The sequence below is a fragment of the Chiloscyllium plagiosum genome, unplaced genomic scaffold (genome assembly GCF_037043375.1).
Source record: "Chiloscyllium plagiosum isolate Xiang-an unplaced genomic scaffold, Cpla_swu_hap1 HiC_scaffold_25, whole genome shotgun sequence".
NCBI lineage: Eukaryota > Metazoa > Chordata > Chondrichthyes > Orectolobiformes > Hemiscylliidae > Chiloscyllium > Chiloscyllium plagiosum.
The window spans coordinates 1,411,321-1,436,238 of NW_028270163.1; the positions used below are offsets into that span (position 1 = coordinate 1,411,321).

At 42.8% G+C, this 24,918-nt stretch overlaps 1 protein-coding gene across 3 annotated transcripts in view; it reads left to right on the plus strand.

Annotated features, from left to right (window-relative positions):
- Window positions 1-24,918, plus strand: part of LOC122561945 (ras-related protein Rab-37) — a 253,424-nt gene that overhangs the window by 153,686 nt on the left and 74,820 nt on the right. Inside the window, exon 2 of one of the 3 annotated variants that reach the window (XM_043714274.2) lies at window positions 2,616-2,726. The exons of the other annotated variants lie outside the window; for them this stretch is intronic. Within the exon in view, the coding sequence (XP_043570209.1) occupies window positions 2,616-2,726 (111 nt within the window). The remainder of the gene's footprint in view (window positions 1-2,615; window positions 2,727-24,918) is intronic. 3 annotated transcript variants of the gene reach the window in all.

Genomic DNA, 24,918 nt, shown 5'->3' on the forward strand with positions numbered 1-24,918 from the left:
CACTTCCTGTACTCAGTTAACCATGTGGTATGCAGTTGGAGCCCTGTATAGACAGGGGCCAGGTCAGGTTGGTGTATTCCCACCCCTGAAAGTTATTAGTCCATTGATCAGGTTCTTGCAACAAACCAACAGACTTATGGTCACTTTAGTGGTCCCCAAATACTATGATTTATTCAGGTCTGGGCATCAGGAGGGATAGCAGGAACAGAGAAAAGGAACGGGAAAAGTTCACCAACAAGGGGCCAAAGAAAAGCTTGAAAAATAAATAAACTTTTCCATTGCAACTTAAAAGATTGAGAGAGAAAGGAAGGACTACAGGAGGTTACAGAAATGGAGGAGATAAAATCTGAGACATATAGTGCACAGAAAATGACCCTTCAGCCCATCAAGTCTGCGCCAGTCAAAAACAAGCACTTAACGTGGCCCAAAGCGTTGTATGCCTTAGCATCGCTAATGTACATCAAAATGCTTCTTAAATGTTTATAAGGGTTTTTGCCTGTATCACCCTTACAGGCAATGACTTCCAGATTCCCATCACAATCGGAGTGAAACAATTTCTCCTCCCATCTCCTCGAAACCTTCCCTTAAATCTATGTCCTCAGTCATAATCCCTCACCAAGGGGAAAACTCACTTTCTGTCTATGGTCCTCATAATTGGAGACATCTCAATCATTTACCCCCTCAATCTCTTCTGCCCGATGGAAACCAACCCAAGTCTGTCCAATTTCTTTTCATAACCAAAACTGTCCACCTAGGCAACATCCTGTCAAATCTCCACTGCACCCTCTCCAGTGCTATCACATCTTTCCTATAACCTTCATAACCTCACTCTGACCTTAACCCAGATTCCAGAACTCTAGCTGTGGCCTAACCAATGCTTTATACGATTCCAGGAGGAAGTGAGGAAGACTGCAGATGCTGGAGATCAGAGTCGAGAGTGTGGTGCTGGAAAAGTACAGCAGGTCAGGCAGCATCAGAGGAGCAGGAGAATCGATGTTTCGGGCATAAGCCCATCATCAGAATTCCTTATGCCCAAAACATCGATTCTCCTGCTCCTCAGATGCTACCTGACCTGCTGTACTTTTCCAGCACCACACTCTCTACTTTATACAATGTCAACATAGCCTCATTGTTCTTAAACTTTATGCATCTGCTAATAAAGAAGACATACCATATGTCTTCTTTACCACATTATTCACTTGCCCTAATACCTTCAACAACTGATGTATGTGCAGGGTCCTACCATTCATCAAATATTCCCTTGCTGTATTTGTCCTGCCCAAGTGTATTATCTTATATTTATCCAGACTGAATTCCATTTGCCAATGATCAGCTTATAAAAGATGAGATATAGGGAGGGGCATAGGGAATGGTGAAGGTTACCCAAATAGACGGTTTGTCAAGGTTGAAGGAGATTACAGAGGTAGGGGCAGCTGGGGGAGGTTATAGAGATAGGGAGGGGTGTATGGGATGGTGGAGGTGACAGAGATAGGGAGGAGTTCAAGGGCTTGAGGAAGTTACCGAGGTAGGAAGGGGTATAGGGTACTGGAGGAGGTTGCAGAGATTGGGTGAGGTATAAGGTCTGGAGGAGATTACAGAAATTGGGAGGGGTATAGGGGGTTAGAGGAGATGACAGAGATAGAGAAGTGTGTAAGGGCTGGAGGAGGTTAAGAGATATAGAGGGGGGTGTAATTTGGAGATGTTTTCTGTCACTCAGTTAGTTTTGAAAGTTATGTAGAGATACCTCTCTCTAGAGTGTTGTTGGCTGGTTGAAGCTGACCTATAGGTCATCGAACAATATATTGAAATGTGAATGTCATTCACCTCAGTCCTGGATGTATATGTTTCTTCTTTTTCTGTATAATGCAAACTTGCATTTATTAAGCACTTTTCACACCCCAGAACACACAAAACATTTTACAGTGAACAAAATGTCCGTGAGCTGCAGTCTGTGTTGTGATGCTGCAACTTATTTATGCACAAGTTCCCATAAACATGTGGGAGAATGAACAAAGTCATCTGTTTCAACAAATGTTGTTTCATTTGGCAGGAGTGAAGGATAACTGCCCTGTTCATCCTCCAATCATACTGTGGGCTATTTAAACCTCAACGTAGCATGTCATCTAGAAGACAGCCCTTTGAATACTGCAATACTCCCTCAATACCAAGTGCAAGAGCCAGCTTGGTTCATTTGCTCCAATCTCTGGTGTTGGCCTTCAATGTGCTACATTTCTGGCATGGGGCTGCGAGGTGGGGTATTGCCCCAAAACCAAAATGACAGTGGAGAAAGCCAAGGAAGTAAGGCAAGGAACTTAGTTCAAGCTGTTCCCTTAACTTAGTCACAGTGAGAAAGCTTTACTCTCAGCTCAAAGGCAATTCACAATACTTCCCTTTTGGGTTTGATTATACAATATAAAGCAATGCCTCAGTGGAATCTCCCTGAATACAGCTAGTCTTACTGGAAGTTGTAATGGAATGTTTAGGCCAAAGGGTCAGCTCCCAAACTTTGCTGGATCTCTTGTGTTAAAATGGCCTGATGATTAACCATTTCATGTTCTACTGCCAAGCTCTTTTTTTAAGGAAAATTCTAATTAGACTTTACACACACACTGTAGGTCATGTTAATTGGAGACTCTGGCGTGGGCAAGACTTGCTTCCTGGTCCAGTTCAAAGATCATGCTTTTTTAGCGGGAAACTTCATCGCCACAGTTGGAATAGACTTCAGGGTGAGATTCTGTTTATTTGATTCTCTGATTTACACATTTCCACAGAGGGAATTTTCAAATACCTCCTGAACTACTGAGAGGACGCTGGATTACAGTAGGTTTAGTATCTTGATGGATTGGGAGAGAGGCCTTGGGTGAAAGTAAGTTCAGTGGAGACCAATTAAAATTTCCCTGAAAAAGCAGGACTCCCTCCCTTGTCTTGCCAGTAAGAGGACTCTGAATGGTGAATGCTCATATTCAAAATTAGCTCTTTCTACCCAAAATGTGGACGCACTGGCTTTAATATATGAAAGGGACCTAAAGAGGAACCCACAGTGCTGAAGGATTCTGCAGTCTGGATCACATTAATCTCAAGAGATTTTCAGTCCAATACAGTTGGTTATCAGGGGATTGTACTTGAGATTTGTTTTTAATGAGATATACTCTGCTGAGTACAAGTGCCATGTCCAGTCCAATAAAGCCTGGGAACATGCATTACTGTAGCTTACCCCAGTTGTCTCAGTTATACACTTTTGCGCTTTCTTCCTTTATTTGCACCAATCGACCTGAATCTGCACCAACAAAGCTTCATAAAATCTGCCACAAAAATAAAACCTGAGCCACAAAATATCATTGAGCCCCTGCAAATGGAAAGTCTGAGATGTCAAACAGTTGCTTAGACTCCCATGATCGGGAATCCCATCTGTTCTGCACTGCCAAGCTATGTGCGTTATGGTCATTTACAAGCTCCTCATTGCCGTACCTCACTCCTACTGGGAGAAAGATGCCGTTGTCACACAGCCGGTTTGGTAATAGTATAGGATCACTGAAAGTAGCCTATTAGTGGGAGTATCAAGGAGGGACTTGAAATTCCCTCAAGACCTATCATTTACCCTGTTATATTTAGCTCTATCCCATGGGGTATGAGCAGTGGACGTATCACTCCTAAACTACTAGTCTTCCCAAACTCTGTAAATTTTCTCCAACAATGAACTCTCGCTTCATTTCCATAAGATATAGATGCAGAATTAGGTCTTTCAGCCCCACTGAATCTCCTCCACCACTCAATCATGACTGTTATATTTCTCAACTCCATACTCCTGACTTCTCCCCAGAGCCGTTGATCACCTTACTAATCAAGAATCTATCTATCTCTGTCTTAAATACACTCAATGTCTCGGCATCATCAGCCCTCTGTGGCAATGAGTTCCGCAGTGTCACCACCCTCTGGCTGAAGAAATCCCTCCAGGTCTCTGTTCTAAATGGTCGTGCCCTTGAATCTGAGTCTGAGGCTGTGCCCTTGAATCTGAGTCTCTCCTACTAGTGGAAACAACTTCTCCATTCCCACTCTACAGACCTCTCAATATTCTGTAAGTTTCAATGAGATCCTCCCTCAACCTTCTAAAGTTCACCAAATACAGACCCAGGGTCCTCAACTGCTCCTCATTGGACAAGCCCGTCATTCTTGAGATCATTCTTGTAAATCTCCTCTGCAGCCCGTCCAAGGCCAGCACATCCTTCGTTAAATACAGGCCCAAAGCTGCTTACAGTATTCCAAATGCGTCTGTCAAGAGCCTTGTACAGCTTCAGTAGTGCATCCCTCATGTTTTCAAGCCCTTTAGAAATGAATGCTCACATTGCATTTACCAGCCTAACTGCCAACTGAAACTGCATGTTAGCTCAAACAGAATCCTGAACTAGGACTCCCAAGTCCCTATGTACTTCAGATTTCCAAAGCCTTTCCCCATTTAGTCTGCTTTTCTTTTCTTCCTACCAAAATGCGTAGTCCCACACCTGTATTCCACTACTTTGCCCACTCTCTTCGCCTGTTCAAGTCCTTCTGCAGCCTTCTCACTTCCTCAAGACTACCCATATCTCTGTGATGAATCTACCCCCTCGTCGCTGAACCATTTGCTGCTGTATCCTCAATTTGCTTTGGAGTTACCTCCCAAAATCCCTCTGCATATTTCTGATGCACTGTCCCTCTTTATGACCCTTCTCATAAAACTATCCCTTTTGATTATTCCCTCCAAATCTACCGTCTCTTGGCTGAATGCTGGTTTTGTTGAGGTGGAACTCACTTTGATGCGGTGCAAGCAGAAACCCTCAGAACAAGAATTATTTCAATCTGCACTGGTGATGCCAAGGCACACAAAGCTACAGGCTAAGTGCTGGAAAATGGGATTTGAGTATTTAAATGGTCATTTTTAACTGGTGTGTCAAAGGGTCTTTTTCTGTGTTGTATGGCTGAATGGCCCCTTAGACATTTGAACCAGGGATTATTGTTGGGACAGTGGTTGCCACTAGCATTGAATCTTGTAGTTTTGCCTTTCTCGAGAGAGCTGGAATTCTAGTTTTAGAAGTCTGAATCTCTCAGTAGCTGGGCTGCAACAGAACGAGAGAGACCTCTCCAGCAACGCCCTGCATCTCCTCTCCTAACCCTTGTTGGGTAAAGTGACAGGAAACCACAAAGGAACTGAGATATAGTCAGTTTGAAACTGTTGAATCATGCAATGCAGAGGCCACAGCCTGCTGTTCACAGGGCTTCTACACTAATGCAGGAAGAACAAACCCAAACCTCATGTGGTAATTCACCCACCAACAGATGGTGCCCATCAAAAGCTGCCCGCAGTGCTGTCAGCCAGTGTATTAGCAATGGTACAGGTGGAAGTGAATTGGAAATTGACTGTGATGTGTTCTTTAAGGCTGCCACAGCAACACCAATTCACAAATAAGTAACAGCTTCATTATGGAATAAAAAGTCCCAAAGTATTTGACTAATAAATACTGATAAGAATACTCACCAGGCAAAGAAGAAACTATTGTGAGAGATGGTCGCAGGCTTAGTCAGAGAGGTAAGTTTGAAGGAGCAGCTTAAAAAAGGTGGAATTATTTTGGGAAATAAATAATTCAGGGCCTGGACCAACATAGTGCCTGTATTGCAGTAAAATGATCCATGTCACTTCACAGGAACTTTATTGATCAGTTAATGAGACCAAGCCACTTCAGGATTGGTGGATGAGGTAGCTGTGAGGAACGTCTTGAAGGAAGAGAGAGGTGGAAAAGTGTAAGCAGGAAACTCCAGATTTTAATGTCTTGGCAACTGCAGGAATGGTGACCTGTGATATGGCAAATAAAGACAGGGATTTGACTGAATGAATCTTATTCCCATGCTTCATGTGTGAGGTAGCATCTCATTGACCACAAATTCTGAGAGGAAACACTGAATGGCTTTAAAATGCTGGCTATAATCCCAGAATAATTTGCAAGATAGTAACCCAAGGAATGTTGCTATATATACAAGAAACGTTAATGCTTGACAGTGTATTGTTTAATCATTCTCACTTTGAATTTAAAAGGAGAACAAAGGGAATGGAAGTAATGGAAAGGCAGAGTGGGAGAAAAACTCTGCCAAGCTGTGAGAGTTGTACTGGTGATCTCTGAATTTCTGCATTTCCCAAATTGAAACTGATACCATTGCTCATGAAGATGATTAACTTTGCGCCTGACATTGTATAAACAGGGAGATAATGCGCCAGATACAACTGACCCAGCTCTATGAACAGAAGTGGCAATTTCTCTTTCTGTGATGTGAATCTTTTACTCCAAGAAGTACCCAGCTACACAGCATCATCAATGGATCCAGTTGTCAGTGAACTAGCTCACTCAGTTTGCTGCTTGTCTCAGCTTTAACAAGATGTTTATCAACTTGAGGTTTATGTACAAGATGTAAGATGTCATTGGCTGCACAGCCACCACATCCTCTCCTCTTTGCTGCACATGTGTGTTTCTACTGAGAACACTTGGTCAGGGGGTAACATTTAATGGGGTGAGTGTCCATTCAACCTGCCTTTCTATTGATACCCATATCCACTTTACAGGTTTGAACAGCCTCATGAATACTTTCTCCCCTTTCTCTACCTGGAACACATCCCTAACCCGTCTGCAAGATCCTGAATTAGTCGTCTTTCCCTATACCTCCTTGTACTCTCTCTACATCATCCTTTCTTTTCTTATCTGTTCTTTTTTCACTGCATACAAGACGACAGGTTAAAAAAACAGTGAGGAAGAGAGCAAAATAAACTGGCAAAACCTTCGAGTAATATCCTGCCAAATACTTAAGCACTTTCACGGTGCTAGAGCTCGATCTGGTCTGGTCTGGTCTGGGGCAATAATACTTTCCCATCATCAGCCCTGAACCTTCCATTCCCAACATTCTGCTAATGTACTTCGAACCTGCAAGACTATTGCACTAGATCTCAGGGTGGCACTGTGGCTCAGTGGTTAGCACTGTTGCCTCACACCACCAGGGACCCAGGTTCAATTCTATTCTTGGGTGTAGAGTTTGTCTGTGTGGGTTTCCTCCCACAATCCAAAGATGTGCAGGTTAGATGAATTGACTATGCTAAATTGCCCATAGTGTTCAGGGATGTGTTAGTTAGTGGGATGCATTAGTCAGTGGTAAATATAGGGTAGGGGAGTGGGTTATTTTTCGGAGGGTTGGTGCAGACTCAATGGACTGAAAGGCCTGCTTCCACACTGTGCGGATTCTATAATTCCAGTCTTTCTCCACAACTCCCAAACCTTCATTTTTTCTTCTACTCAAGTTGCAATTATGTCCAAAGATGTGCAGTCTAGGTGAATTGGCCATGCTAAATTGCCCATAGTGTTAGGTGAAGGGGTAAATGTAGAGGAATGGGTCTGGGTGGGTTGCTCTTCGGAGGGTCGGTGTGGACTTGTTGGGCTGAAGGGCCTGTTTCCACACTGTAAGTAATCTAAAAAAAAAATTACCTTTAAAAGGCATGGCCATACCTTTCTCTATTCGTAAGATTCAATTTTGTGATATAAGCGTTGCTGATAGGGCCAGAATTTATTGCCAATCCATAGATGCCCTTGAGAAGGTGGTAGTGAGCTGACCTCTTGAACGGCTGTATTCCACGTGCTGTGGGTTGACCCACAATGCCATCAGGGAGGGAATTCCAGGATTTTCTCCCAGTGACAGTGAAGGAACAGTGATACATGTTCCAAATCAAGATGGTGAGTGGCTTAGAGAGGAACATGCAGGAGGTTGTGTTCCCATGTGTCTGTAGCCCTTGTCCTTCTCAGTGGTAAAGGTGGTAGATTTGGAATGTGCTCCCCACAAGATGAAGTTTCTGAAAGAGTCATCTTCTTACTTGAGCATAAGGAGTACTCAAACTGTTGTTGGCAACAGCAGGCAGTTACCACCCTGGTATTCATTTGACCCAACAGTGTGACATCTCTGGCTCCAGTGTCCTAATGCAGCAAGAAGAGGGCATCAGTATTCCAGAAACCAATCCCACCACCAGTGCTTCCCCCCTCCCTCCACAAAACAATCAGGAAAGATGACAAAAAAATCCAATCAGTAACAGCCATTAATCTCTCATCCAGTTTAAAAGCTCATGATTGATGGTTTGAGAGGATACAGCTGCCAAATCTTCCTCTAGAATTACAGGTTTTCGGTTGAAATCTTTGACAATGAGGAAAGTTACTTGAAAAATTTCTGCAAGTTAATATAAAGATGCATTGGGAAATACAGGGTTTTATTTGGAATAGTCAGCATGGCTTTAAGCGTGGGAGATCATGCCTCACAAATTTGTTAGAGTTCTTTGATGAGGATGAGGATTCTGGGTAATCCAAGATGGAGGATGGGAAAAATTTCTGGCTCTAACAGCTCCTCCTTTTTTTTTTGAGGTATTTTAAGTGTTAGAGGTGATTTCCTCAAATTCCAGGAGCAGCAATTACTGTTTTATATGTTGCATTGTTTTGGAGAAAAAAAAATCAAAACTACAGCACTTTTAAAAGGGAGAGGAACAGCCAAAGGAAGCAAACGGTGAGGTCAGTGCAGGAGAGAGAAAGAAACCCACACTGCTAACTGGCAGAGCAGTGAACCTGCACAGTTACTGCCTTTGCTGCTTGAATTCATGTATCGCTGGACATCGGATTGCATCTGGGAAAATTGTCAAGCAGTGAAATTCACAACTGATCTTGGAGGAACCTGTTTGGGAGAGGTCACAGCACAGAAACAGATCAGTGAATAAGTGAATATTTTAAGCGTGGCCTTACAGTAAGTCTGCAGTAGTGAGTAGAGTGGTTTATTTCTTGATTATATGTTTTATTGAGATATGTCACTTGATTAAACTTAAATATAAGTCATAAGTATAAATTTAACTTGAAGCAGTGTTTTGTAGAGGAATAAGACAGTGCTATTTTCAGGGTCTGTAGATTGAAGAAAGCAAAAATAGCCTTTAGTAGAGTGATATACTCTTTTTGTCGGATGTGGGAGTTTAGGAAGAGTTTATGGATTACTGAGGATTATATCTGCAATAAATACCATTGGTTGCAAATCCTATCAGAGATCGAATGGATTGGTTGGAGAAACAGTAAGAAGCAATGAGGAATTTACAAAAGCAAGGCGATGTAATGGATGGCAGTTATAGGAAGGGGGAAAAGTTGCAGATACAGTCACATAGATGGGTTAACTCCAGGAAAGGTAAGAGAGGTAGGCAGTTCATGCAGGGGTCTTCTGTGGCTATCCTCATTTCAAACAAGTATGCTGTTTTGGAAAATGTAGGGGCTTTTGGATTCTCAGGGAAACATAGTACAAACAGCCAAGTTTCTGGTATTGAGACTGGCTCTAATGCAATGAGGGGTGCATTGGGTTCCAAGAGAGATCAATTGTGTTCGGAGACTCTCTAGCCCGAGGTACCGACAGACGTCTCTGTGGCCAGCAGCAAAAAATCAGAATGCTGTGTTACCTCCCTGGTGCCAGGATCAAGGATGTCTCAGAGAGGGTGTAGAATGTTCTCAAGGGCTAGAGGGGCCAGCAAGAGGTCATTGCCCACATTGGAACAAATGACATAGGAAGGGAAAAGGTTGAGATTCTGGAGGGAGATTATAGAGAGTTAGGCAGGACTTTAAAAAGGAGGTCCTCGAGAGTAGTAATATCTGGAGCTAATGAGGGCAGGAATAGGAGGATAGAGCAGATGAATACATGGCTAAGGAGCTGATGTATGGGAGAAGGATTCACATTTTTGGATCATTGGAAGCTCTTTTGGGGTAGAAGTGACCTGCACAAGAAGGACAGATTGCACCTAAATTGGAAGGGGACTGATATACTGGCAGGGAGATTTACTAGAGCTGCTCAGGAGGATTTAAACTAGTAAGCTAGGGACCCAGGGAGATAGTGAGGGAAGAGATCACCTGAGACTGGTACAGTTGAGAACAGAAGCAAGTCAAACAGTCAGGGCAGGCAGGGACAAAGCAGAGAACAAGGTAGGACTGATAAATTAAACTGCATTTATTTCAATGCAAGAGGCCTAATAGGGAAGTCAAATGAACTCAGGGAATGGTTAGGAACATGGGACTGGGATATCATAGCAATTACAGGAACATGGCTCAGGGATGGACAGGACTGGCAGCTTAATGTTCCAGGATACAAATGCTACAGGAAGGACAGAAAGGGAGTCAAGAGACAAGGGGGAGTGGTGTTTTTGATAAGGGTCAGTGTTACAGCTGTACTGAGGGAGGATATTCCCGGAAATAAGAGCAGGGAAGTTATTTGCGTGGAACTGAGAAATAAGAAAGGGATGAGCACCTTATTGGGATTGTATTATAGACCCCCTAATAGTCAGAGGGAAATTGAAAAACAAATTTGTAAGGCGATCTCTGTTATCTGTAAGAATAATAGGGTGGTTATGGTAGGGAATATTAACTTTCTAAACATCGACTGGGACTGCCATAGTGTTAAGGGTTTAGATGGAGAGGAATTTGTTAAGTGTGTGCAAGAAAATTTTCTGATTCCGTATGTGGATGTACCTACTCGAGAAGGTGCAAAACTTGATCTACTCTTGGGAAATAAGGCAGGGCAGGTGACTGAGGTGTCAGTGGGGGAGCAGCGACCATAATTCAATTAGATTTAAAATAGTGATGGAAAAGGATAGACCAGATCTAAAAGTTGAAGTTCTAAATTGGAGAAAGGCCAATTTTAACGATATTAGGCAAGTTGATTGGGGGCAGATGTTCGCAGGTAAAGGGATGGCTGGAAAATGGGAAGCCTTCAGAAATAAGATAATGAGAATCCAGAGACAGTATATTCCTGTTAAGGTGAAAGGAAAGGCTGGTAGGTCTAGGGAATGCTGGATGACTAAAGAAATTGAGGGTTTGATTAAGAAAAAGAAGGAAGCATAATGCCAGGTATAGACAGGATAGATCAAGTGAGTCCTTAGAAGAGTATAAAGGCAGTAGGAGTATATTTAAGAGGGAAATCAGGAGGGCAAAACGGGGACATGAGATAACTTTGGCAAATAGAGTTAAGGAGAATCCAAAGGGTTTTTACAAATACATTAAGGACAAAAGGGTAACTAGGGAGAGAATAAGGCCCTATGAATCTCATAAGATTTAGGATTATTTATGCAGTGTTTGCCTCATGGTCCTAAAAGCAGCCTCTACTTCATCATACACCTTACCAGAACCAAAAACAAAAGTTGCTGGAAAAAGCTCAGCAGCCCTGGCAACATATGTGAAGTGAAATAGTACATAGAACATTACAACATCATACAGGCCCTTTGGCCCTCGATGTTTCGCTGCCCTGTGGAACCAATCTGAAACCCATCTAACTTACACTATTCCATTTTCATCCATACGTTTATCCAATGACCATTTAAATGTCCTTAAAGTTGGCGAGTCTACGACTGTTGCAGGCAGTGCGTTTCATGCTCCTACTACTCTCTGAGTAAAGAAACTACCTCTGACATCTGTCCTATATCTATCCCCCCTCAATTTAAAGCTATGTCCCCTCATACTAGCCATCTCCATCTGAGGAAAAAGGCGCTCCCTGTCCACCCTATCTAACCCTGTGATTATCTTATATGTCTCTATTAAGTCACCTCTCAACCTTCTTCTCTCTAATGAAAACAGCCTCAAGTCCCTCAGCCTTTCCTCATAAGACCTTCCCTCCATACCAGGCAACATTGTAGCAAATCTCCTCTGCGCCCTTTCCAAAGCTTCCACATCCTTCCTATAATGCAGTGATCAGAAATGTATGCAATACACCAAGTGCAGCCGCACCAGAGTTTTGTACAGTTGCAGCATAACCTTGTGGCTCTGAAACTCAATCCCTCTACCAATAAAAGCTAACACACCGTTTGCCTTCTTAAAAACTCTATCAACCTGGGTGGCAACTTTCAAGGATCTATGTACATGGACACTGAGATCTCTCTGCTCATCTACACTACCAAGAATCTTACCATTAGCCCAGTACTCTTTATTCCTGTTGCTCCTTTCATAGAGAGTCACTTCACACTTTTCTGCATTAAACTCCATTTGCAACCTCTCAGCACAGCTCTGCAGCTCATCTATGTCCCTTTGTAACCTACAAAGTCCTTCAGCACTGTCCACAATTCCACTGACCTTAGTGTCATCCACAAATTTACTAAATCATCCCTCTACACCTCATCTCGGTCATTTATCAAAATGAAAAACAGCAGTTGTCCTAAAACAGATCCTTGTGGTACCCCACTAGTAAATGAACTCCAGGATGAACATTTCCCTCTGTCTTTTATCAGCTAGCTAATTTCTGATCCAAATCACTAAATCATCCTCAATCCCATGCCTCCATATTTGGTGCCATAGCCTACTGTGGGGAACCAAATGCGTTACTGAAATCCATATACACCATATCAATTGCTTTACCCTCATCCGCCTGTTTGGTCACCATCTCAAAGAACTCAATAAGGTTTGTGAGACACGACCTACTCTTTGCAAAAGCATGTTGACTACCCCTAATCAACTTTTTCCTATAACCTTTTCCAACACTTTACCGACAACCGAAGTAAGGCTCACCGGTCTATAATTACTAGGGTTGTCTCTACTCCCCTCTTGAACAAGGGGACAATATTTGCTATCATCCAGTATTCAGGCACTATTCCTTTAGATAATGATAATATAAAGATCAAAGCTCTGCAATCTCCTCCCTGGCTTTCCAGAGAATCCTAGGATAATTCCCATCCAGCCTAGGGGACTTATCTATTTTTACACTTTGCAGAATTGCTAACACTTCCTCCTTGTGAACCTCAATCCCGTTTAAGCTAGTAGCCTGTATCTCAGTATTCTCCTCGACAACATTGTCTTTTTCCACTGTGAATACTAACCAAAAATACTCATTTGGTGCTTCCCCATCTCCTCTGACTCCATGCACAACTTCCCACTACTATCCTTGATTGATCCTAATTTTTCTCTCATCGTTCTTTTATACCTGATATAACTATAGAAAGCTTTTGGGTTTTCCTTGATCCTATCTGCCAATGACTTCTCATGTCCTCTCCTGGCTCTTCTTAGCTCTCTCTTTAGGTCTTTCCTGGCTAACGTGTAACTCTCAAGCTTCATGTCTCATTCAAACATAAGCCTTCCTGCCTGACAGATACAGCAGTAGCTGTTCCTTGAATATGCTCCACATTTCAATTATGCCTATTCCCCTGCCGTTTCCTTCCCCATCCTATATACCCTAAATCTTGCCTAATCATAATTGCCTTTCCCCCAGCAATAACTCTTGTTCTGCAGTATATACCTATCCCTTTCTGTCGCGAAAGTAAACATAACAGAATTGTAGTCACTATCACCAAAGTGCTCACCTACCTCCAAATCTAATACCTGGCCCGGTTCATTACCAGTACCAAATCCAATGTGGCTTCTCCCCTTGTTGGCCTGTCTACATACTATGTCAGGAAACCCTTCTGCACACATTGGATAAAAACTAACCTAGCTAATGTATTTCCAGTTAATGTTTGGAAAGTTGAAATCCCCTTTACCAACTACCCTGTTGCTCCCGTTCTTATCCAGAATTATCTTCGCTACCCTTTCCACTACATCTCTGGAACTATTTGGAGGCCTATAGCAAACACCCAACAGGGTGACCTCCCCTTTCCTGTTCTAACCTCAGTTCATACTACCTCAGTTGATGAGTCCTCAAATGTTCTTTCTGCCACTGTAATACTGTCCTTGACCAACAATGACACATCCCCCCCCTCGCTTTTACCATCTTCTCTGTTCTTACTGAAACTTCTATATCCCAGAACCTGCAACAACCATTCCTGTCTCTGCTCTATCCATGTCTCTGAAATGTCCACAGCATTGAAGTTCCAGGTACCAATGTATGCTGCAAGTTCACCCACCTTATTCTAGATGCTCCTGATGTTGAAGTAGACATACTTCAAAACACCTTCCTGCTTGCCGGTGAACTCTTGCGACCTTGAAAACTCACTTCTGACCTCACCTTCTGGACACTGGAACTACAATTTTGATTCCCATCATCCTGCTGAATTAGTTTAAACCCTCCCAAATAGCATTAGCAAATTTCCTCCCAAGAATTTCCTCTAGGTCAGTTGTAGACCATCCTACCTGTCGAGGTCCCACCTACCCTAGAATGCGTCCCAATTATCCAGGTATCCGAAAACCTCCCTCCTGCACCATCCCTGTAGCCACGTGTTCAAATCCTCTGTCTCCCTATTCCTCGCCTCGCTAGCAAGTGGCATGGCCAACAAACCAGAGACAACAACTCGGTTTGTCCTAGCTCTCAGCTTCCACCCTAGCCCCTGAATATGTGCCTTAAATCCCCATCCCTTTTCTTACCTATGTCGTTAGTGTGCATGTGGACCACAACTTGGGGCTGCTTCCCCTCTCCCTCAAGGATCCCGAAAACATGATCAAAGACATTACGAACCCTGGCACCTGGGAGGCAACACATCAACCGTGAGCCTCTTTCCTTCCCACAGGACCTCCTATCTGTCCCCCTAACTATGGAGTCCCAATGATGAATGCTCTGCTCCTCTCCCTCCTTCCCTTCTGAGTAACAGGGACAGACTCTGTGCCAGAGACCTGTACCCCATGGCTTCCCCTGGTAATTCATCCTTCCCAACAATATCCAAAACGGTACACTTGTTATTGAGGGGATCCTTCCTCAGAACCGGACCTGAAACATTAACTCTGATTTCTCTTCATAGATGCTACCAGACTTGCTGAGCTTTTCCAGCAATTTCTGTATTTGTTTCTGATTTACAGCATTTGCAGTTCTTTTGGTTTTTATACACCCTACCTGGTTTGGTGACAGGTTTAACAGAAGGGATAATTCCAGAATAATTTGTCAGTGACTTATAAGACCTGGAAATGCTAATTTCCTCTTTAATTGCCTAACAGGGTTTGACTTTTCCCAGGGCCCATTTCTTTTCTGAAGCTTCACCACCTCTTATGCTGCGATCTGCTCGAGGCATTTGGTTTCTGACAATCCAGTGAGCCCTTTCTTTGGGCTTGCCATGAATCCTTCAACTGTTTTCACACAGCCTCTACTTGACATCAATGTGAGCCCCAGTCTCTACCAAAGATGACAATGTTCTCAAATATGTTATGGTATATGTTGTAGACAGGACCTGATTGGATCTATCCAAGAATGCTGAGGGAGGCGAAGAAGGAAATTAATGGGACCTCATACAATTTCTTTGTATCCTGTTTAGTCACGGGAGAGGTCCCAGAGCACTGAAGAATAGCCAGCGTTGTTCCATTGTTGAAGAAGGGGGACAGGGATAATCTGGGAAATTACAGGATGGTAAGCCTTACATCAGTGGTAGGGAAATTATTGGATAAGGTTCTTAAGTATAGGAGTTACTCACTTTTGGGAAAATACGTACTTGTTAATGATAGGAGCATGGCTTTGTTGGGGGTAGTTGTGTCTCATAAACTTGATCTCTTTGAGGGAGTGACAAAGATGATTGATGAGGGGAGGGTTGTGGATGTTGCCAGTAGTTTGTAATACATATGTATAGATGATTTAGAGAAGAGTATAGGTGGTCTGATTAGTACATTTATGGACAGCTCATAGATTTAGTGAGGAGAATTGCCAGAGAATACAGCATGTGTCTTCAGTTGTATGGTTCCCAAGCTCTGGAATCCCTTCCTCCAGTATCCTTCTGCCCAATCCACAACCTCATCCAACCACCCCTTTTCCCCTACACAGTCATCAGATTTTATTCATTGATTGTAAATTCCACTTTCGGACCCAGAGCATTAGTCTGGGCTTCTAGCTTGATGGACCAGTACATGACCTCCACACCATTGTCTCTTGGGACATTTCATGACCTGAAAGGCACCATATAAGCAGGAGTGTTGCTGTTGCCTGTGGCCTCATACTCTAACTGCATGGTGGTGGACTGGGAGAGAGCTCACAAGCCATAAAGATTGCTTGCCCTTTCACAGACACTGTTTAGGAGATCTGTCAGCATTATTTTGTCAGATTGAGGATGGTGAAATAACTGGCTTTTCTCAGGCTTTCATTCCTTCAAGATCTTCTTGTTAGGCTTCCTGAACTCATTACAGACTGCCATTTCTTGTCAAACCCAACATAATTGGGCAACTTCATGGACAGTGACTCTTTAATTGCTATGTACATATCGCCACAAGCAAAGGTTGAGGAAGCTCTGGATGTGCTGTACCCCATCACTCATACCCTGGAGACAGAACATCCCAAGGCCCTGTTTATTGTAACTGGCAACTTCAATCAAGCCAATCTAAGGAAAGTGTTGCCCAAGTACCACCAGGACATTAACTGTCCCACCAGGGGCCCGAACATTTTAGACCACTGCTCCATCACTGTGAAGGATGCCTACCGCTCCATCCCCCGCCCTCATTTCAGGAACTTTGACCACAATGATGTACTTCTTCTACAGGCAAAAGCACAAGCAGGAGACCCCACCTCATGGACACAAGTCCAGTGCTGGTCGGAGGAGGCAGAGGATCAACTCCGGTGCTGTTTGGAATCGGCTGATTGGGTCATGTTCAAACAGGCTGCCGGTACCTTGGACGAATACGCCAACACTGCCACAGACTTTATCAGCAAGTGTGTGAAGGTCTGCATACCGAGGAAGTCAATCCGTGTGGTCCTCAACAGGAAACCCTGGATGAATCGGGACATACAGAACCTATTAAAAACCAGGTGTGAGGCCTTCAGATCAGGAGAGCCAATCAAATATAAAGAGTCCAATATGACCTTCACAGAGCCATTAAGACAGCCAAGGCCCAATACCGATCCAAACTAGAGACCCAGACAGACACCCCGCGACTGCGGCAAGGACTGAATGACATCACAGGTTCTAAAAAGAGATAGTGGATCTGTCAAAGCAGACGATGACATATCCCTCCCAGATCGTCTCTACGCCGTCTATGCTCGCTTTGAGTACAATTTCGGTGGAGAGGTAACACCTATTCCGACAAGTCCTGATCAAGCCTGTCCCAACAGTCACTGTATCAGAGGTCAGATCAGTCTTCCTTTGTGTGAATCCAAGGAAAGCGATGGGACCAGACAGAGTACCAGGCCATGCACTCAGATCAACTGGCAGAGGTCTTCTCAGATATCTTCAACCTCTCCCTGCAGCAGGCCACTGTCCCTGCCTGTTTCAAGAGGGCCAACATCATCTCTGTGCTCATGCAGCATGTCTCAATGACTACCGCCCAGTGGCCCTAACTTCAGTGGTCATGAAGTTTGAAAGGCTGGTCATAGTATTAGTCAACTCCAGCATCCCCACTACTCTCAACCCACTCCAATTTGCCTGTCGGACTAACAGATCCACTAACTGATCAGATGCCATATCATTTGCCCTTCACTCCTCCCTAGAACATCTTGACACCCAAGAACAGCTACGTAAGAATCCTACTCATTGACTATAGTTCGGCCTTCAACACTACTATCTCCTTGAGACTGATTTCTAAACTTAGTGATCTCGGACTAAGCCCCACTCTTTGCAACTGGATCCTCAGTTTCCTGACCCACAGGTCACAGTCAGTGAAGATTGAGGACAATATTTCATCCTCACTAACACTCAAAACTGGAGTCCCCTAGGGGTGCATATTTAGCCCTCTACTGTACTCACTGTATATCCATGACTCTATCACCAAATATCAGACTAATGCCATTTACAAGTTCGCTGATGACACCACTATAGTCAGTCGAATCTCAGATGGCGACGAAACAGACTACAGACAGGAGGTGGTAGACCTAGAAAAATGGTGCACTGGGAACAGCCCTAGCTCTCAATGCCAGCAAACTCAGGAACTCATTATTGACTTTCAGGGGATGTTACTCATGACCCCCTACACATTTAACAGCACAGATATGGAATGAGTGGAGAGTGTCAAGCTCCTGGGAGTGGTCATCCAACACAAGCTTTAGGCCCAACAATGTCTCTTCTTCCTCAGGCAGCTGAGGAAATTTGGCATGACGGCGAATATCCTTGCTAATTTTTATAGGTGCACCATCAAGAGCATTCTGTCTGGATGTATCACTACCAGGTATGGCAACTGTACCATTCAAGATCGGAGACAGTTACAGAGAGTGGTGAACTTGGCACGGACAATCACAAAGGCCAACCTCCCATCTATAGAATCCATCTACCAGGCCAACTGTCAAGGAAAGGCCGTTAGCATTCTTAAAGATCCATCCCACTCTGGCAGTGTTTTTCTACAATCTCTACCATTGAGGAGAAGGTACAGAAGCCTGAACACACGCACCAGCCGGTTTTGTAACAGTTTCTACCCCACTGTTGTTAGAATACTTGAAGGGACTCACAAACGCTTAACATTCGCCTGTACCTGTGTTTTTGTTTTTGCGGCTGTTTACCTTTTATTTACCATCTATGCAACTTAACTATATGATCTGCTTGTATTGCTCACAAGACAAAGTTTTTCACTGTGCCTCGGTACACGTAACAATAAATTCAATTCAATTCAATTCCATCTCACGCAGTTTCAAAAATCTCTTCGCGTCCTGACTAATCTCCCTTCATTTAGCTTCTGTGATTCAGTAAAGTTTTCCCTTTATTGTCAACCTGTTGTACAAAATAACAGTTCTGAAAGAGTTAATGCTGAAGAGTGCATTCAGTTCCACCCAGTCTGATGATGTCATAAAGACCTGCATGGACAATGGCAGATCATCTGTGAATCTCAAAGGCGACAAACCTGTCTTTCTCATGCTCCCAACAGTCTTACTAGCAATGATTATTTGACTAACTTGTAGCTTATACCAGATTGCTATTATGCAATAAACCACTTCATTAAGGGAACAGATTCTTCTGAGCAGAATATTGAATTGTTTTGCTTGACCACTTTAGACCAAGTCAAACCTGTAGACCCAGTCAGAGAACAATACAGCGTAGAACGGGCCCTTTGGCCCTCAATGTTGCGATGACCTGTGGATTATTCTCAGCTCATTCCCCTATACTATCGCATCATCATCCAAAGAAGGATGACGGCAGCTAACCAAATGCATGTCGACAGTGGTTGATACCACATGCTTAGATGTCAACCCTTTCTTTGTGCCCTCAGAGGGTACCCCAGGAAACTTGATTGGGGGATTATTTTAAGGAAGAAAATTACATTGTGAGACAGAGACACTAGCGAGGATATTTCAGAGAGTAGGGTCCACACAGCTGAATGCAAGGTGAGTGGCAGTTACGCAAGGGGTTGGAGTCAGAGGAACAGAAATCCTTTGGAACTGTTTGTATCTTGGAGATGGTTACAGAGACAGGATGAGTTAAAGCCTTAGAGGGACTTGACCATATGTTTGGCTATGTTTATTTGAAACATTGAGAGACTGGGAGTCATATCAGAAATGGCTGATGAATAAATGAGAGAGGATACAAACAGAGTGTTCGAGAAGACTAAGTTATGCTGAACTGGATTTGATAAGTACCAAGTTGAATTAAGGTTTCAGTGGCAGATGGGCTGAGCTAAGGTTGAATGCAGACGCAATGTTGAATCTGCCAGAATATTATGTTTATTTGTAAATTTGTAACATTCACTTTGCTGTTCCTTTTCTCCCCCCAGTTCATCTATTTGTTGTGAAGTGTGAAAGTCTTTAAAATGAACTGTCAGTTTTTATATCGAAAAACAAATCATGCTGTCACAAATATACTGCCAAAATTAAACCTTCAATAGTTGTGCTTCACCTTGAGATTCTTGAGTATATCAGACAAGTTAGGGTGTTCCAACACGTGTTTGAGAATCTGAGGGATAATTATAGGATAAATTGCAAAATCTGTTAAATTTGTTTTCAACTATATAATCAATCAAAGAGTTGGCAATTTTCCAGGACTTTGTTAGATTTTTCTGAAGCTATACTTCCTTTTGCACAGAACCACATCCTATGGGGAAACATATTCCATGGAGCCCACTTCTTGTTGTCCATTTTCGAGAATAGTTCCCTATAAGTATTGATATTTTTATAAACTGTCTATTTGGCTGTCTCAACATTTGACCCTGGCAAATAGCCCATACTCCCACTCATGGGCAGCAAGTGTCAAAAAACTATTCATGCAAGGTGGTCCCAATCTGCCTAACCACCAACACAAGGCAAATGGTTTGTAAGATGAGTTGTGTTACCTCAGCCTTGCATGGCTCAGAATTCTTGTTGTCAAGTTCAAGCTCTGCCAGAGACTTGAGTCTGATGCCAAGGCTGAGTGAGTGCTATCATTGTGCATGGGCATTAAAATGACATTCAGTCTGCACCCTCCCATGAGCCTGAAAGATCCCATGACACCATTTGACTAGGGGCAGGGGATTTCTGCCTGAACCAAACATCTCTTACAAGTAACAGTTTTAACTGGTCACCTCATCACAATTAGGATAGCTTAATATGGCACATAACTCTCTGAGAGCTCCATCCCAACAGTGAGTAAATTCATAAAGTTTTTCTGAAATGTAGTCTACAGATGCTTGGTGTTTAAAGTAATTCTACTTAAAGGTGAAAGCATTATTTATCTCAATGCAAGCACCATGTTGCTGACTGGACAATGCTCCTATGATATTGAACTTACATTGCACTTCAAGTTTGTGCACTGCAATTGGAAATACTCTTCATCTCAGTCATCATAGGACCAAAAGAAGCAGGACAGAAATAGGCTATTCAGCCCATCAAATTTGCCTGGGTAAAAACAAGGACTGCAGATGCTGGAAACCAGATTCTAGATTAGAGTGGTGCTGGAAAAGCACAGCAGTTCAGGCAGCATCCGAGGAGCAGGAAAATCGACGTTTCGGGCAAAAGCCCTTCATCAGGAATATAGGCCTGGTGCATCAGGCATCAGGCCTCTATTCCTGATGAAGGGCTTTTGCCCGAAACATCAATTTTCCTGCTCCTCAGATGCTGCCTGAACTGCTGTGCTTTTCCAGCACCACTCTAATCATCAAATTTGCCTGCCATTCAGTGAGATCACGGCTGATCGAAAAATCCTTAACTCTATTTTCCTTAATTTTCTCCAAAACCTTCAATTCTCTAACTGATTAAAAATCTGTTTATCTCAGTCTTGAATATACATAATGATCCAGCCCTGTGCAGTCAAAGCTCCACAGATTCCCAACCCTCTGAGAAAAGAAATTCCTCTTCATCCATGTTTTAAATGGATGACCCCCGCAGTATGAGATTATGCCGTCTGATCCTACATTCTCCCACAAGGACAAATGATCTCTCTGCATCTACCACATAAAGCCCATTAAGAATGTTGTAATTTTCAATAAAGTCGCTTCTAATTCTTCTAAAGTTCAACAGATACAAGGCCAACCTATTCAACCTCTCCTCATGAGGCAGTTCCTCCTTACCTGGGATCAGCCTAGTGAACCTTCTGAGGACTGCCTCCAAAGCTATGGTATTTTTCCTTAGATCTTGGGCCCAAAATTGTTCACGGTATTCTAGCTCTGTTCTGACTAGCGTTTATACATTTAACAAAATCTCTCCATTTTTAGACTCTGTTCCCATTGAAATAAAGTGTAGTGGTTGCAATGAGGTCAGCCAGGTGGACCTCGCAGAATATGAGTTCCTTGACTGGGGCTGTTAATCTAGTCCAATTGGGGAGCCCTGGCTGACAGATAAGAACAAGAGTCTCAGACATCCTGTTCACTCTGGGAGTTGACTCTGAGGAAGCTGGATCAGTGTCATGGACTCTCCATGTATAAATAAAAGGTGACATGGCGATGGGATACTGACCTCGGGGCAGTTATTTCATAAAGGGTAACATGCCGTTTGCCTTCCCTATTTCCAGCTCAAATTGGACACCATATTTTTATTATTTGTGGACAAGGACTCCCAAATCTGATTGGCCTTCAGTTTTCTGTAGTTTTGCTCCATTTAAATGATATTCAGCTCCTCTATTCTTCATGCCAAAGTGCATAAGCTCACATTTTTCCAAATTATATTCCAAGTTTTTGCCACTCACTTAACTTGTCGATATCCTTCTACAGACTCTAAGTAATCCTTATTACTTCTCTCCTATATTTGTGTTACCTGTAAACTTTGTGACAGTACATTCATTTTCCACATCCAAGTCATTTGTATAAGTTTTAAGTAATTGTAACCCCAGCACTGATCCCTGCGGCACTCCATTAGTTACAAGTTGCTACACTGAAAATGCCCCCTTATCCCAACTCTGTTGACAATTACTTCATCAATTCTCTAACCAGCCTAATGGACTACCTCCAACACATGGACTCTTAGCTTATTAAATAGCCTAATGTGTGGTACCTTATCAAAGTCCTTCTGAAAAATAAATGGATCCACTGCTATCTCTTTATCGATCCTATTTGTTAACCCGTCCAACAATTCTAGCAAATTTGTCAGGCATGATTTCCTTTTCATGAAGCCATACTGGCTCTGACCAATCATATTACATGTTTCTAAATGCTCTGCTTTTCCATTCTTTAGAATAGACTCTAACAGTTTCTGAATAACAGGCATCAAATTAACTGGTCTACAGCTACCTTATTTTTGTTTCCTTCCCTTTTTAAATAAAGGTGTAATATAGGCAGCTTTCCAATCCTCTCAGACTGTTCCAGAATCTAAGGATTCCTGGATGATTGCTACCAGAACTCGTTAGCTACTTCTTTTACTACCCTATGATTCAATCCATCAGGGCCAGGGATATATCAGCCTCCAGCCCCATTTGTTTCCCCAGTCCCATTTGCTGTCAGCTTTAATACAGAACTATTTTCAAACCTGGAACAGCAATGGCAGCCTTTCCATAGAGAACATAACTGGGGAAATAATAATGGGGAAGCAGGAATTGATAGAGGAGTTTCACAGTAGAAGACATTGATTAAATGATTAAATATTCAAAGGGTAAAAGGAGGAGAGGAAGCGAATATGATAACTAACAATAGAGGATTCGTGTTAGTTAGGCTAATATAAAAATGAACCCCTGAGCATATAAATGTGAGGTGCTGCATTTTGGGAAAGCAAATCTTAGCAGGACTTATACCCTTAATGTAAGGTCCTAGGGAGTGTTGCTAAACAAAGAGACCTTGGAGTGCAGGTTCATAGCTCCTTGAAGGTAGAGTCGCACGTAGATAGGATAGTGAAGAAGGCGTTTAATCTTTCCTTTATTGGTCAGAGCATTGAGTACTGGAGTTGGGAGGTCATGTTATGGCTGTACAGGACGTTGGTCAGGCCACTTTTGGAATATTGTGTGCAATTCTGGTCTCCTTCCTATTGGAAAGATGTTGTGAAACTTGAAAAGGTTCAGGAAAGATTTACAAGGATGTTGCCAGTGTTGGAGGATTTGAGCTATAGGGAGAGGCTGAATAGGCAGAGGCTGTTTTCCCTGTAGCATCGCAGGCTGAGAGGTGACCAAATCAGGGTTTATAAAATCATGAGGGGCATGGATAGGGTAAATAGACAAGGTCTTTTCCCTGGACTGCTGAAGTCCAGAACTAGAGGGCATAGGTTTAGGGTGAGAGGGGAAAGATATAAAAGGGCAACATTTTTACGCAGAGGGTGGTACATGTATGGAATGAGCTGCCAGGGGAAGTGGTGGAGGTTGGTACAATTACATTACTTAAAAGGCATCTGGATAGGTATATCGGAAGGATTTAGAGGGATATGGGCCACGTGCTGGCAAATGGGACTAGATTAGGTTGGGACAACTGGTCGGCATGGATGAATTGGACCGAAGGGTTTGTTTCCGTGCCGTACATCTCTATGACTCTAAATACTTATCAATAATTCCCATTCTTGGGTATCTCATATCTGTTAATCTCGTGAAGTTTCTTTACTCAAGCAACAGCAGTGCCCCTACCTCTGGATCAGGAGGCCTAGATTCAGTCACACCTGCTCCAGAACTGTGTAATAACACTGCTGAATAGTTTGATTAGAAAATATCTAAATATATTACATTAAATCTATTTGCCTCCATTGAAACGCAATTGTTACTCCACTAGGAGAGGGTCAGTTCAACAGGGATGAAGTTAGATGAGTACATTCCTCCTTGACCCTTTTTCATTGCTTATTGAGTGAGATGAGATACCAAGGGTGGTTATCAATGTAATAATTGAGCAGTTGGTCCATGAAATTGACCAGTCTAGCAAGTTGTTTAACAAAGACCCACATGGAAGCATTTTGGAGAATCTTTGGTCTATTTTAAAAGATATTAAGGCTTTACATTGGATAAACTGGAATCGTATCAGGGATAAGTTGGTCTTCAGTTACACGGAGAGAGGGAGAAGTTTGGATCTTTCACCTTAGAGCAGAGATGGTGAAGTAGAGGTTTAATAGTGTATTTCAAAATTATGAATGGTTTAGATCAAAAAAAGGATAAACTGTTTTCAGTGCCAGTCCGGTCAGTGATCGGAGGTTCTAGATTTAAAGTAATTTGCAAAATAACCAGAGGCAACAGTAAGGTAACACATTTTGCACAATTCTTGTGATCTGGATTGTGCTACATGAAAGGTTATGGAACCTGATTCAATAATCTTCAATCAATAGAATTGGATCAGTACATAAAGGAATAAATTTCTGAGGAAGGGTCACTAGAACCAAAACGTTATCACTGATTTCTCTTCACAGATGCTGCTAGACCTGCTGAGCTTTTCCAGCAATGTCTGCTTTTGTTCCTAAAGGAATAAAATATGTATGGCCTTGGGGAATGAGCAGTGAGTCGATCAAAGTGCAAGACACCATGAGCCCAGTGGCCTTCTTTTATGCTATATGATTAAAAATAGGACAACAACTTGGGGGAAGATTTTGCCTTCCCTGTTCAAACAAAGCCTCTCCATGTTTAGGATAAGCGACCATTTTACTCTGAGGACTTAAGTAGCTCCAAGATTGTAATTGGGAAGACACATTTTGCAGATCAAGTAATGTCATACAGGAGGCAATACAACAATCAATGAG